This window comes from Drosophila innubila, assembly GCF_004354385.1.
Source record: "Drosophila innubila isolate TH190305 chromosome 3R unlocalized genomic scaffold, UK_Dinn_1.0 2_E_3R, whole genome shotgun sequence".
Taxonomy (NCBI): domain Eukaryota; kingdom Metazoa; phylum Arthropoda; class Insecta; order Diptera; family Drosophilidae; genus Drosophila; species Drosophila innubila.
The window spans coordinates 32,516,099-32,530,737 of record NW_022995380.1 but is presented as its reverse complement, the minus strand read 5'-3'; the positions used below and the strand labels follow the sequence as shown (position 1 = coordinate 32,530,737).

At 30.6% G+C, this 14,639-nt stretch overlaps 2 protein-coding genes across 2 annotated transcripts; both read left to right on the top strand.

The window, feature by feature from the left end:
• The first annotated feature begins 6,619 nt into the window (after positions 1-6,619).
• On the top strand, positions 6,620-7,092 carry LOC117791504. Its single transcript, XM_034631282.1, has one exon. It carries the CDS (start codon positions 6,638-6,640, stop codon positions 6,944-6,946), a length of 309 nt encoding a protein of 102 aa, XP_034487173.1. The 5' UTR covers positions 6,620-6,637; the 3' UTR covers positions 6,947-7,092.
• Positions 7,093-12,476: 5,384 nt separating this feature from the next.
• On the top strand, positions 12,477-14,638 carry LOC117792288 (eclosion hormone). Its single transcript, XM_034632352.1, has 3 exons — positions 12,477-12,551; positions 14,051-14,163; positions 14,229-14,638. Exons 1-3 carry the CDS (start codon positions 12,544-12,546, stop codon positions 14,411-14,413), a joined length of 306 nt encoding a protein of 101 aa, XP_034488243.1. The 5' UTR covers positions 12,477-12,543; the 3' UTR covers positions 14,414-14,638.
• The last annotated feature ends 1 nt before the right edge of the window (position 14,639 follows it).

Below are 14,639 nucleotides of genomic sequence, written 5' to 3'. Positions count from 1 at the left end.
AAAATCGGTTCAGTTTTGATCAAGTTATGACAGTTTGAAGTTGGTCAGACTGCGAATTTAGCCACTTTACAAGTCCAAATTTTTGTTCAATTTCACATGATTTTTAACAAAAAAATGAAAGGTCTCAGAATCAAGTTTAAAGTGTTGTTTTATACTAATTACGATATAAGGAGTTGATTATAAGTGAAAACTTGAGATTTAAAATTTGGAATTTTCGAAATTTCAAAGGGGACCCTTAGCTCGAAATCAATATCTAGTAGAATCTAAAGAAAAATATTTTTTTTTTTTAATTTAATAAAATTTAAATGCAGAATGAAATAAAATGCCAAATAATGATCAAAATGGAACTCCGTTTTAAAATCGGTTTAGTTTTGATCAAGTTATGACAGTTTGAAGTTGGTCAGACTGCGAATTTAGCCACTTTACAAGTCCAAATTTTTGTTCAATTTCACATGATTTTTTACAAAAAAATGAAAGGTCTCAGAATCAAGTTTAAAGTGTTGTTTTATACTAATTATGATATAAGGAGTTGATTATAAGTGAAAACTTGAGATTCAAAATTTTGAATTTTCGAAATTTCAAAGGGGGGACCCTTAGCTTCGAAATCAATATCTAGTAGAATCTAGAGGAAAATATTTTTTTTTTAGAATTTAAAAAAAATTTAATGCAGAATGTATTTAGAGGCCAAATCATGATCAAAATGGCATTCCGCTTAAAAATCGGTTCAGTTTTGATCAAGTTATGACAGTTTGAAGTTGGTCAGACTGCGAATTTAGCCACTTTACAAGTCAAATTTTGTTCAATTTCACATGATTTTTAACAAAAAATGAAAGGTCTCAGAATCAAGTTTAAAGTGTTGTTTTATACTAATTACGATATAAGGAGTTGATAAAAGTAAAACTTGAGATTTAAAATTTTGAATTTTCGAAATTTCAAAGGGGACCCTTAGCATCGAAATCAATATCTAGTAGAATCGAAAGAAAATATTTTTTTTTAAATTTAATAAAATTTAAATGCAGAATGAATTAAAATGCCAAATAATGATCAAAATGAATTCCGTTTAAAATCGGTTTAGTTTTGATCAAGTTATGACAGTTTGAAGTTGGTCAGACTGCGAATTTAGCCACTTTACAAGTCAAATTTTTGTTCAATTTCACATGATTTTTTACAAAAAATGAAAGGTCTCAGAATCAAGTTTAAAGTGTTGTTTTATACTAATTACGATATAAGGAGTTGATTAAAGTGAAAACTTGAGATTTAAAATTTTGAATTTTGAAATTTCAAAGGGGACCCTTAGCATCGAAATCAATATCTAGTAGAATCTAAAGAAAAATATTTTTTTTTTAAATTTAATAAAATTTAAATGCAGAATGAATTAAAATGCCAAATAATGATCAAAATGGAACCCCGTTTAAAAATCGGTTTAGTTTTGATCAAGTTATGACAGTTTGAAGTTGGTCAGACTGCGGATTTAGCCACTTTACAAGTCCAAAATTTTGTTTAATTTCACATGATTTTTTCCAAAAATTGAAAAATTGAAAATCGAAATTTCAAAGGGGGGACCCTAAGCTTCGAAATCAATGTCTAGTAGAATCTAAAGAAAAATATTTTTTTTTTTAATTTAATAAAATTTAAATGCAGAATAAATTAAAATGCCAAATAATGATCAAAATGAATTCCGTTTAAAATCGGTTTAGTTTTGATCAAGTTATGACAGTTTGAAGTTGGTCAGACTGCGAATTTAGCCACTTTACAAGTCCAAATTTTTTCAATTTCACATGATTTTTTACAAAAAAATGAAAGGTCTCAGAATCAAGTTTAAAGTGTTGTTTTATACTAATTACGATATGAGGAGTTGATAAAATGTAAAACTTGAGATTTAAAATTTTGAATTTTCGAAATTTCAAAGGGGACCCTTAGCATCGAAATCAATGTCTAGTAGAATCTAAAGAAAATATTTTTTTTTAAATTTAATAAAATTTAAATGCAGAATGAATTAAAATGCCAAATAATGATCAAAATGAACCGTTTAAAAATCGGTTTAGTTTTGATCAAGTTATGACAGTTTGAAGTTGGTCAGACTGCGAATTTAGCCACTTTACAAGTCAAATTTTTTTCAATTTCACATGATTTTTACAAAAAATGAAAGGTCTCAGAATCAAGTTTAAAGTGTTGTTTTATACTAATTATGATATAAGGAGTTGATTATAAGTGAAAACTTGAGATTTAAAATTTTGAATTTTCGAAATTTCAAAGGGGGGACCCTAAGCTTCGAAATCAATGTCTAGTAGAATCTAAAGAAAAATATTTTTTTTTTTTAATTTAATAAAATTTAAATGCAGAATAAATTAAAATGCCAAATAATGATCAAAATGGAACTCCGTTTTAAAATCGGTTTAGTTTTGATCAAGTTATGACAGTTTGAAGTTGGTCAAACTGCGAATTTAGCCACTTTACAAGTCCAAATTTTTGTTCAATTTCACATGATTTTTTACAAAAAAATGAAAGGTCTCAGAATCAAGTTTAAAGTGTTGTTTTATACTAATTACGATATAAGGAGTTGATTATAAGTGAAAACTTGAGATTTAAAATTTTGAATTTTGGAAATTTCAAAGGGGGGACCCTTAGCTTCGAAATCAATGTCTAGTAGAATCTAAAGAAAAATATTTTTTTTTTTAAATTTAATAAAATTTAAATGCAGAATGAATTAAAATGCCAAATAATGATCAAAATGGAACCCCGTTTAAAAATCGGTTTAGTTTTGATCAAGTTATGACAGTTTGAAGTTGGTCAGACTGCGGATTTAGCCACTTTACAAGTCCAAATTTTTGTTTAATTTCACATGATTTTTTCCAAAATTGAAAAATTGAAAATCGAAATTTCAAAGGGGGGACCCTAAGCTTCGAAATCAATGTCTAGTAGAATCTAAAGAAAAATATTTTTTTTTTTAATTTAATAAAATTTAAATGCAGAATAAATTAAAATGCCAAATAATGATCAAAATGGAACTCCGTTTTAAAATCGGTTTAGTTTTGATCAAGTTATGACAGTTTGAAGTTGGTCAGACTGCGAATTTAGCCACTTTACAAGTCCAAATTTTTGTTCAATTTCACATGATTTTTTACAAAAAACTGAAAGGTCTCAGAATCAAGTTTAAAGTGTTGTTTTATACTAATTACGATATAAGGAGTTGATTATAAGTGAAAACTTGAGATTTAAAATTTTCAATTTTGGAAATTTCAAAGGGGGGACCCTTAGCTTCGAAATCAATGTCTAGTAGAATCTAAGAAAATATTTTTTTTTTAAATTTAATAAAATTTAAATGCAGAATGAATTAAAATGCCAAATAATGATCAAAATGGAACCCCGTTTAAAAATCGGTTTAGTTTTGATCAAGTTATGACAGTTTGAAGTTGGTCAGACTGCGGATTTAGCCACTTTACAAGTCCCAATTTTTTTTCAATTTCACTTGATTTTTTACAAAAAAATGAAAGGTCTCAGAATCAAGTTTAAAGTATTGTTTTATACTAATTACGATATGAGGAGTTGATAAAATGTAAAAACTTGAGATTTAAAATTTTGAATTTTCGAAATTTCAAAGGGGGGACCCTTAGCTTCGAAATCAATGTCTAGTAGAATCTAAAGAAAAATATTTTTTTTTTTAAATTTAATAAAATTTAAATGCAGAATGAATTAAAATGCCAAATAATGATCAAAATGGAACCCCGTTTAAAAATCGGTTTAGTTTTGATCAAGTTATGACAGTTTGAAGTTGGTCAGACTGCGGATTTAGCCACTTTACAAGTCCAAAATTTTGTTTAATTTCACATGATTTTTCCAAAATTGAAAAATTGAAAATCGAAATTTCAAAGGGGGGAACCTAAGCTTCGAAATCAATGTCTAGTAGAATCTAAAGAAAAATATTTTTTTTTTAATTTAATAAAATTTAAATGCAGAATAAATTAAAATGCCAAATAATGATCAAAATGGAACTCCGTTTTAAAATCGGTTTAGTTTTGATCAAGTTATGACAGTTTGAAGTTGGTCAGACTGCGAATTTAGCCACTTTACAAGTCCCAATTTTTTTTCAATTTCACTTGATTTTTTACAAAAAAATGAAAGGTCTCAGAATCAAGTTTAAAGTATTGTTTTATACTAATTACGATATGAGGAGTTGATAAAATGTAAAAACTTGAGATTTAAAATTTTGAATTTTGGAAATTTCGAAGGGGGGACCCTTAGCTTCGAAATCAATGTCTAGTAGAATCTAAAGAAAAATATTTTTTTTTAAATTTAATAAAATTTAAATGCAGAATGAATTAAAATGCCAAATCATGATCAAAATGGAATTCCGCTTAACAATCGCTTTAGTTTTGATCAAGTTATGACAGTTTGAAGTTGGTCAGACTGCGAATTTAGCCACTTTACAAGTCCAAATTTTTGTTCAATTTCACTTGATTTTTTACAAAAAAATTAAAGGTCTCAGAATCAAGTTTAAAGTGTTGTTTTATACTAATTACGATACAAGGAGTTGATTATAAGTGAAAACTTGAGATCTAAAATTTTGAATTTTCGAAATTTCAAAGGGGGGACCCTTTGCATCGAAATCAATATCTAGTAGAATCTAGAGGAAAATATTTTTTTTTTAGAATTTAAAAAAAATTAAATGCAGAATGTATTTAGAGGCCAAATCATGATCAAAATGGCATTCCGCTTAACAATCGGTTTAGCTTTGATCAAGTTATGACAGTTTGAAGTTGGTCAGACTGCGAATTTAGCCACTTTACAAGTCCAAATTTTTGTTCAATTTCACATGATTTTTTACAAAAAAATGAAAGGTCTCAGAATCAAGTTTAAAGTGTTGTTTTATACTAATTACGATATAAGGAGTTGATTATAAGTGAAAACTTCAGATTTAAAATTTTGAATTTTCGAAATTTCAAAGGGGGGACCCTTAGCATCGAAATCAATATCTAGTAGAATCTAGAGGAAAATATTTGTTTTTAAGAATTTAATAAAATTTACATGCAGAATGAATTAAAATGCCAAATATTGATTAAAATGACATTCCGCTTAAAAATCGGTTCAGTTTTGATCAAGTTATGACAGTTGGAAGTTGGACAACTCTTTAACCTAGCAACTTTACCACAACCGTACCGGTACAAACGGTTCTTGACAGAGAATTTTCATTCGGTTTCAGTTCCGGTACTTAAAATGAAACGGTTAGTTTCGGTACCGGTACCGGTTCCGGTGTTATTCACTGATTTCAACTGTTGTATGGTCAAGGGCGTGGCCAGGCACGGCATCGGGCAGCTGCCATCGACAGCCTACAAAATGAAGAAAAATATATAGAATATTTTTAAGTAATTTATTTCAAGGGCAAAAATTAAAATAATGTGAATATAACCTTCAGCTAAACGATAAGCTGAGAACTGTTTTCAACAATATGCTAAGAAACTATAAGCAGAATTGATTTCTAAATGGGTGCTTCTGGCTTTTATTTACTCTAAACTCCTTTTGATATAAAACTTTATGTAAATAGGGTATAATAATACGTTTTAATTGGCAAGTAATTAATAACATAGAGCAACGAAAACGGTCTTGCATGGAATACATTTTAAAATCACATCAAACAGTTGTTGTTTGTGTCTTAATGTGATTATATATAAGTGAATGCAGATACAAATTAAGGTAACTCAGGGTCGGGGTCAGAGTATCTCGTAATCGACAAAATTTCTCTTCATCGTGTTGCTTATAAACGGATATTTAAAGCAGCTATTTGAGATAAAACTTCTAGTATGTATAATATATTCAGAGTCTTTATAATTAGTCAGCCAAGTATAAAAGGGATAAGCAAGGGTGTTTCTGCTAAAAAGCGTTTAATATCGGACAGTTTAACGAACTGTTCATAAAAAATTTTGAATGAGGGAATTTGTGCACGCATAAAAGGAGGCTTGATAGACCCCATAAAATGTATATATTCTTATTTAGAAGAACATCAAGCGATATCCTTTTGTTTCTATGCAAACTGGTCGCAGGGCTCTACAAGGTCAAACTTTTATAAACGTTCTTATCATTAAGCTTAATTTGTCAACTAGGTAACCTACAGTTTATTACACAATCAGAATGAACACCAAAACCAAAATGAAATAACACAAAATGCAATTTATTTTAGTACAAAATATTATCATTTTTAATTTATCTTCAATCAGAAAAAGAAAACTAATTTATTTACAAAAAAAAAAACCGTTAGCTAGTTAAGTATTTATATCTTTGTTGTTTTTGGAGGTATCTTAACAAAACTCACAGTTTTTTATATCCATGGTATTATGTATACTGACTATGCTTAAAATTGAACTATTGGTTTAGATAGTTCTTATAAGAATCGACAGTCATAATTTTCATCAAATCGATTATACTTAATTTAAGATTTTGGTACACAGCAATCTTAAAATATTTAGAGAAAGAAAACGGTTTTAATTCAAGCACGGTTGTATCTCATTTTGGGTTGGCATATTTTTCTGAGCGTAGTTAATTGAGTAAAACAGCATTAAAGTTTTTAGTGTCAAATTAGTTAAGGATGACACATTCGGTTCACATTTCTTAGTATATTCACATTATTTTATTTCATATACTTATGGCGTTAATCTACTATGATCAAACCATCAAAGGTTCCTATGAGCTTGTAATGGCTGGCCTTAGCGAATCCTCAAGTGCTATCTCAATTCATGAACTGGGTAATTATGTATCCCATCAAACACAATTTCCACGCAGCGTGTGCTACAAAATAATCAAGGAAGTCCTAGATAAGGGCTTGACATGCAAATCTATAAGACAAGTGGGCGATCTTTATATTACAGTACCGACTGAGCTCTTACCCAATGCGAAGACCAAAGAACAATCAAGATTTAAGAACGTGAAAAATTTAAACCAAAACAAGAATTAAATTTAAAATAAGATAAATAGTTGCAGATAATCGAACCAATGCGATGCTAAGCGTAGCAAAGTCAACAACCGACAGAAATAATTTACTTAAAACTCTATAATCATTTTAAGTATGAGTCAAAAGTGCTGCACAAACATTTTATAAAAATTAAAAGTTATCTAAGCTATGGCGATAAGCCATCCAGACTTCCAAAAAGAAGAGCAAAATTAAACCGATGCTGTTACTTCAGAGAAGTCTGCCAATCAGAAAGTTAGTGAGTGAGACAAATGTCAGGCTCCCTTTGTCTGCCTGCTTAACACTTTGTCGTGGCAATTGACATCGTGTCTCCCTTTGTGACAGTCAAATGTGCTCCCCTCAAGAAGAATTTTCAAGTACCTTGCATTTACAATGAATCATTGACTTTATGCAAGGGCGTAGGCAGGGGGGTGCAGGGGGTGCTAACAAACTTTTAATTTTCTCTCTAAATTGAAAGCAATGGTTTCTTTTTTTCAGGAACACCAACAATTGCTTTTCGGTTGCTTTATCGCTGCTATAAATTTGTAGAGCACACCTGATAGTCATTTTTATTTTATATGAAAATCAATTTTATTTTATTCAATAAATTTGGGGCATAGAATATTGCTTTTTCTATGCTTTTTTAAGAAAATTTTTAGAACATGCCTGAATGCTCTTTTAAGATTATGTATTGTAAGTGCGCACATAAAACTACTCTCCGAAAAAGTCCTAACTTATATAGTTTTGCAAAAAATTCACGACTACTCATTACTAATGATAGTTGAATTTTGAAATAATTATATGGCAGTCGACTTCCGTGACTTCGGAAATACATATTGTATATCAAAAATATGAAATCACTGACATTTTGTAAGCTCCGAAAATATCAAATTCTTTAAATCATTTTATTAAAAAATCTCTAAAGATTTTTGGTGTGTTTAATTTAACTTATGCTTTGCAATAAATCTCTCCATCACATTGTCGGAGTAAGGTCATGTAGTGTGCATCGTGAATGTATAATTCGCATTACATATACAGTGCATTTTACCGAAGTACTGAGTCTACAGGTTTTAAGATAGATTTGAGACCAAAAATCTGCATAACATTAGAACAATTAAAGTCACGAATGTAGACAGTGCTGGGACACACAGCTATAATCATTAAGGTAACTTTAAGCTTAGTTGCTTTAAGATTGCCATCTTCAGCCAGGACTGGTCAACGCCAGGAATGCTCTGCTATAACAGATGCTCTCGACAATAGCATATTAAGGCGTAAGGTAAGTGAAAACTCGAATAAAAAGTATGCAGCTCAGCTCAGGGAAACTTTTACAAAGCAATTTCAAGACTACTTTTGACCAATGCGAGCAGTAAATATCACAAGCGGCGAAAATGGCAACACCTAACAATAAAGCAGCTGTGGCCGTGAGTCGAAATTGATGTCGGACTGCTATTAAAAATAAAATATAGGATACAAATACAAAAATTTAGCTGCCTATAGTTGCTGAGATTGACGTGATTAAACTGACAGACAAGTTGATGCTGTTGATACACTTAATATTATATTTTTGTTCTTAAATACTTAAGATAGAAAAAAATGCCGGCTTTGATTTTATAATTGGTTTATTTTTGTTTTTTTTTTGTTATATAAACATGTCAGAAAAAGGCTTGGTATTTTTAAAAAATAATCCTCTTTAATTCGTTTTTTCTTGGTGAGAGTGTGATTTGAGCCTTCGCTTTTTTTTTAACTGAAGCGGCGACCCTAACCAGAGCGCCATGGGAACATGATACATTTTACATGAAAATATAACATATTTAATTAATAAAGATATTAGATAATTTTAGTATCAGATTTGTATTTTTATATTTTTTTAAGTATTTTGGTCTTAACATAAGCTAATTTTAAGAACACAATATGTAATTGTTTTCAGTGTACTAATCAAGAACATATATAATTTATAGGGTGTGTTTCGCCTCCTTCGCTGTGTTACATGTATATAATTTAATAGGGTATAAATAAGAAGCATTATGCAAAGGATGTAAAAGGATTGACAGTTCTGAGACAGACATTTACATAGCCTCACAGATGGGTTGGCATTAACTCACAAACAGAAAACAACTCACAAAGCACCTGCACCCTCAACGGGTGCCTTAACACAATGCCGCTACTTAAGTTGTTCTACGTGCACGAAGGACACACTCGCAAATAACTGCGGGGTAGCTTTTAATTATCTCGTTATTTTTTAATTGCCGGCATTTCAATGATTTCATGTTGAGTAAGTATTTAGAGCTGACAGTCCAACCTCCGTTCACACAACAAGTTGTCCTTATGTAATACAATTTATAATATACCCCTTTGTTTTGAAATTAGACCCATATTTAAAAGCAATCAGATAATGTGAATCTAATAAAAATGTTAATCAAGACTGTTAAAACTCCATTCAATTCTAAGTTCGCAACGATTTTCTCGACTACAAGCAAGGACAAGTATGTTTTTTTTTTCATCTGTAGCCAATTCACAATTTTATTTTTCCAGCTATGAATAAAAATTCTATATCATTATAATTTAATTTTTATTTTGTAATTGTATTTTAACTTAAATAGATTATTAAATTTTTCCCATCAGTCGACTGCTTTAAGTCGGCTTTAAATAAGTTCATATATAAAGAAAATAAATATATAAATAAATTATAAACTACTTAGATTAATTTTTCTTTAACTCCATTTTTAATATCATTCATTCAGTTTTTGTCCCATGATTAGAGCCGTTTCGAGAGGGGCAAGGGGGGCAACCGCCCCGGGCGCTAAGATATTAGGGGCGCCGATATTTCAAAAAGAGTTTGAACTAAAAAAAATTTGAGGGGTTGAGCCTGAAATTAAATAAATCAGACAACGAAAGGTGCGAAAACAATTTTAATATGTGGCTACAGATGATAGCAAAAACATACCAGAAATTGCTACATTTCGAATTCCATTTTTAGAATCAATCGACCCCATCATTTAGAAACTAAAATTGAGATTTGATGCACTTTTTATTGTTTCTGATGATTTTAATTAATAAACAGGACTTTAACACTAAATCCAAATTGGACAGTGAGCTTGAAAAGCATACAATGAATTTGACAACGATTTTTTAACGATTCACATCACATCAGCATTAGCACATCGTTTATTTAGCAAACTTCAAATAAATTTCAACCACTTACGATCATCAATTGGACAAGATAACTTAGCAGTCTCCGTTTGCTATCAATCGAATATCTTCAAATATGGGTAAAGTAATTTATGATTTTGCTTTCATAAAATCTAACAATTAATACCTCAATTTGAGGGACCTTAAACCAATTTTACAATTTTAGAAATAACAAACTGTTATAAAAATTAAAGTTTAAAATTCTTATTTTTATAATTTATTTTTAAAGTATGTATTCAGGATGTTACTGTTAAATTCAGACAATATGCGGATGAAATGGCAACGACTCAGCATTTAAAAAGTCAAAGAAATCTAAAATATTTGATTTAACTATCGAGCCAATTATCATGTTATAAGTTTTCATTGCAGTAACATTTAATTAATTTTAGTAAACATTTTTGACAGTGGGGTTGTCAATTTAATATGTTTTTAAAGGAATTATCTTTGTTTTGTTTATTTGCTTAAAAAATGTGTTGCTAATAAGAATTGTAGGGGGTGGAGGGGGCGCCGACAAAATCTTTTCCCCAGGAGCAACTTTTCGTCGCAACGGCGCTGCCTATGATTGTTCATTCGATTGAGTCCCATTATATTAAGTTATCGTCAGTTTTGATGTAAAACAGTTCCAAATCAAAGAAATAGGTGGCGTATTTGTGTTTTGCAATACAGACTAATTGCGGACCAAGTTCGTGGCGCCACCTAGCGGAGATTTAAAGTGATTTCTGTTCTACTAGCAGAGTTGTCGCATTACAAATAATCGAATCGGCTCAAGCAGTGCACAGCAAAAACAAAGCAGTTCTTGCAAGCAGTTTTTTTTTAATTTAACCATAATTCAAACGAAAGAATTATCAACCTCTTGGTAACATTTTGTAATTTTTAAGTGTTTTCCATTTTATTATATATAGACAATAAATAAATAAAATAAGATAAGTGACACCTCGGTGAGTCCAATCTGACAATCCCAATAAAAATATTTCTTATCTATTTGAAGACAGTTTTTTTATATGTATAACAAATTAATTAGAATACTACAAGTGTTAGGGCATTAATGTTTCAGTACCCCGTAAAAATCAAAACATTACTTTTAAAATCAAACACACTGAACAAAACGTAAACTCTTTGAAATAATAATAATTTATTTATAGAGTTTTATTCCAAACTTCAACATAAGTTTGCATGTAAATATTTATTTAATATTTAAATAACAATAAAATAATAATTAAAATATATAATAATAAATAATAACCAACGAAAAAATCTCCATTACTTAATAATAATAACTTGTGAGATAAACAATTGGCATTTAGTTTCTAGGTCCGTTGAAATCAAAGTAGTTATTATGCCCTATAATAAATTATTACCCTTCTGGACATATCAAATTCTAAAACTATATAAATTAAATGACGAAGGAGACTCAATGGAGGGATGCACACAAGACAGGATCGCGTGGAGCCTATATGCCTATAAGCCAACCCTATGAGCTTGGCAAGTTTCTTATTTTGGCCCTGTGAAATAAGGTCCCAATGAAATTATGACCAGAAAAAAAATGAAATAAGGCCCCAAAAAATTATACAGGAAACAACAACAACGATCTTTAATAAAATTTGGGGTGTTATTATGAAATAGGACCCCAAAATAAGAAATGAAATACGGCCCCCAAACTAATATTTGGAGTCCAATATATTTTTTTATTTGGAATTATAGTTAAATGTTGTTTTATACCAAAAGTTTCTAAATAAAAAAATGGCTCCAAATAGAGGAGAGAAGTCACACGGAGCTAATTCAGGTGGAATAAGCTGACTGCGGGACAATATTGATCAAGCTTTTTGTCAAAATGGCCACTAAAAACATGGGAAGGATGAGAGGGCCTTTTCTCATTCTTGAAATTTAGGTATTATTTGATTATGAAATAATTCCCCAAATTTGGGGCCTCATTTCATTTCTTCTTTTGGGGCCTCAATTCCTTGGGGCATTATTTCCTCCAGCCTCTTATTTCCTGCTTTATTTCACATATTTGTTTAACCCGTAGTCACTTCCACAGTTTCACGAAAGAAACGCAATTAAACTTGATAAGTAACATCAAGCTGGTAACCGCTGTGAAAGCCACTCAAGAAAAGTGACAGCGGAAGTAAGTTTCTGATTCTGTTTCTGTTTCTGCTTACGTGCAAGCTAATATTCAATTATGTGTTTGTTACTGAGATAAAGTGATTAATTTGCGCACAACAAACAAACAAATCCAATGAGCCCCTGACAACAACTGTCAAGTTATACGAGTAAATATAAATACACCAAGATCTTTGCTTTCCAACAACAGTCGCACTAGAACCAGTTTTCAGCAAACAAAACCATCGTCAACGTTCGAAATTCACCAACAAATTCACGCCCACGATTCAGCGAAGCCGCATCCAGCTTTTTTAATGAACCGGTGAGTCTCAAGTACTGCTTATGTACATACGTCACCAAATTAATTAGACATAAGCAACTGTCGGTTCAGTTCAGTTCAGGTGTCACGCCCACAAAATGACAGAGTGACGTATAAACTGCGTTTAACACTTAAATTACTCATATGTCTGGCGCGTGTTTTCGATTCGCTTGAATAACGTATAATTTATTTGAAATGAAATTAACATAAATATAAATTTTCCCACGATTTACAAACTGATTAATAAATATATAATTATTACTGTTTTTATTTCTGAGCACAAACTGAATAAATTTATTTTTAAAAGTGTGCTCAAAACAAAGGGATGCTACCGCCGACACGGTGTATATTATAGTATAGTATTTAAAGCGTAAATTGGTGATTGGTGATTGGTGATAAACCAGTCTCTGCCTGTGACAGTAGCGTGTCCGGTTGGGACAAAAGAATTTCACGCATTTTTATTGGAGTGTAACTTATTATTATTGTCTTGTCTGCTTCTCTGGACTCGTCCAACCAACTTAATTCTACGTTGTATAATTTTAGCTGCAGTTACAGCCCCACTAATTAATGAACGATCAAGCGACCAATAACTTGGCTGTATTAAATTTGCATTAATTACAATTTTAGCGCATGACATCGGTTACAACTCGGCTGAGTACTTTTCCTTGATACTTCCTGCTATTACTTTCCGTACGATTTTCTTAAAAATGTGTATCAGCTTTCTTTCTAAAAGTGGGGGTTTTGTTGATATTAAAGACTCTTAAAAAGAAAGAACTCTCAATCTTTTAAAAACTAAAATGATAAGTATTAATAGTTGTATTTGCGGAAAATCCAATTTATTAGATGTATATTTTTAAATAAGTTCTGAATATGAAAATAGTTATTATTACGATGGAATATCTCCTTTAAAATAAAAATAATTTTGCACCAATAATTTTAATTTTTTTATTATGTTATTATTGTCCAATTTATTCTGACACTTTGATAGTCGACTTTGTTTGTCGTTTATCATAAATATTTATAAGTATACGCTCGTATGTAACAAGGATTTTTTACATTAAAAAAAACCAAAGTAACTAGATTTTATATAATACTTTAAAATCCTTGTTGAGCTATTACAAATAATCTGTTCTAAATAGAAAAGTAATTAACATACGAGAGAGCAAAACAAATTACCACTTTTTTGTATTTAAATTAACGTTTTATTTTATTTTTTTAATTTTATCTGACGCACTCTCGGACTATCTGAGACCGGCTTAAAGCGCTCTTTCAGCTGTTGTCGCTGTCGCTATTTCAGACTTCTTGACTTTGTTAAGCTTTCGCACATACGTTTGGGTCGACTATAAAATAAAAAGACAAACGAGAGCTTAATTATTTCAATATAGCACTTGGCACTTAACGGTCGCAAACTGAGCATTGCTATTTTACATAACTTCCAATTCCAATTTATTAAGAGGTCATATAACATTCATCAGTTTGATATATATTTTGATAATTATCAGTATGTGCACCAATAAGAACCTAATGATGCTTATCATTGCAATGACAACACTATTTTGCCTGCTACAGCTTGGGGATACCCTCCCTTCCATTGGACACTACGGCAAAAGATTCGGTAAGCCTAGACACAACATCAGCAATTAGCAATTAGTTTTCATTTTATTCCTATCTGATTTTTAGATCCAATGAGCGGAATTGATTACATACAGATTTGCCTCAACAACTGTGCTCAGTGCAAGAAAATGTTTGGGGATTACTTTCAGGGCCAGACGTGTGCCGAATCTTGCCTTAAGTTCAAAGGCAAAGCCATACCAGACTGTGAAGACATTGGATCCATAGCTCCGTTTCTCAATGCACTTGAATAGACGCATTTAATATACGTTCGCATTAGTATAAATCGCTTATCGAACGATTTGGTGATGACCATGGTACCCTGAAACTGGATAGCTCTAAATAATTTTATAACTTGAACTACTTATCCAAAGATTCAAATCTTTGATATGTTTAGCCTAATATTACCAAAGAAATTCTTATTATTAAACAATTTTATACTAATAACTAAAGAATAAACACAAGCAATTAAATCGTTAT

What these genes read in the sequence shown, in the direction of transcription:
- LOC117792288 (XM_034632352.1), top strand. An exon ending in ACACTACGGCAAAAGATTCG is followed by an intron (nt 14,164 to 14,228) that starts GTAAGCCTAGAC and finishes TCTGATTTTTAG; the next exon opens with ATCCAATGAGCGGAATTGAT.
- LOC117791504 (XM_034631282.1), top strand. Translation starts at nt 6,638, where the DNA reads ATGGCGTTAATCTACTATGATCAAACCATCAAAGGTTCCTATGAGCTT.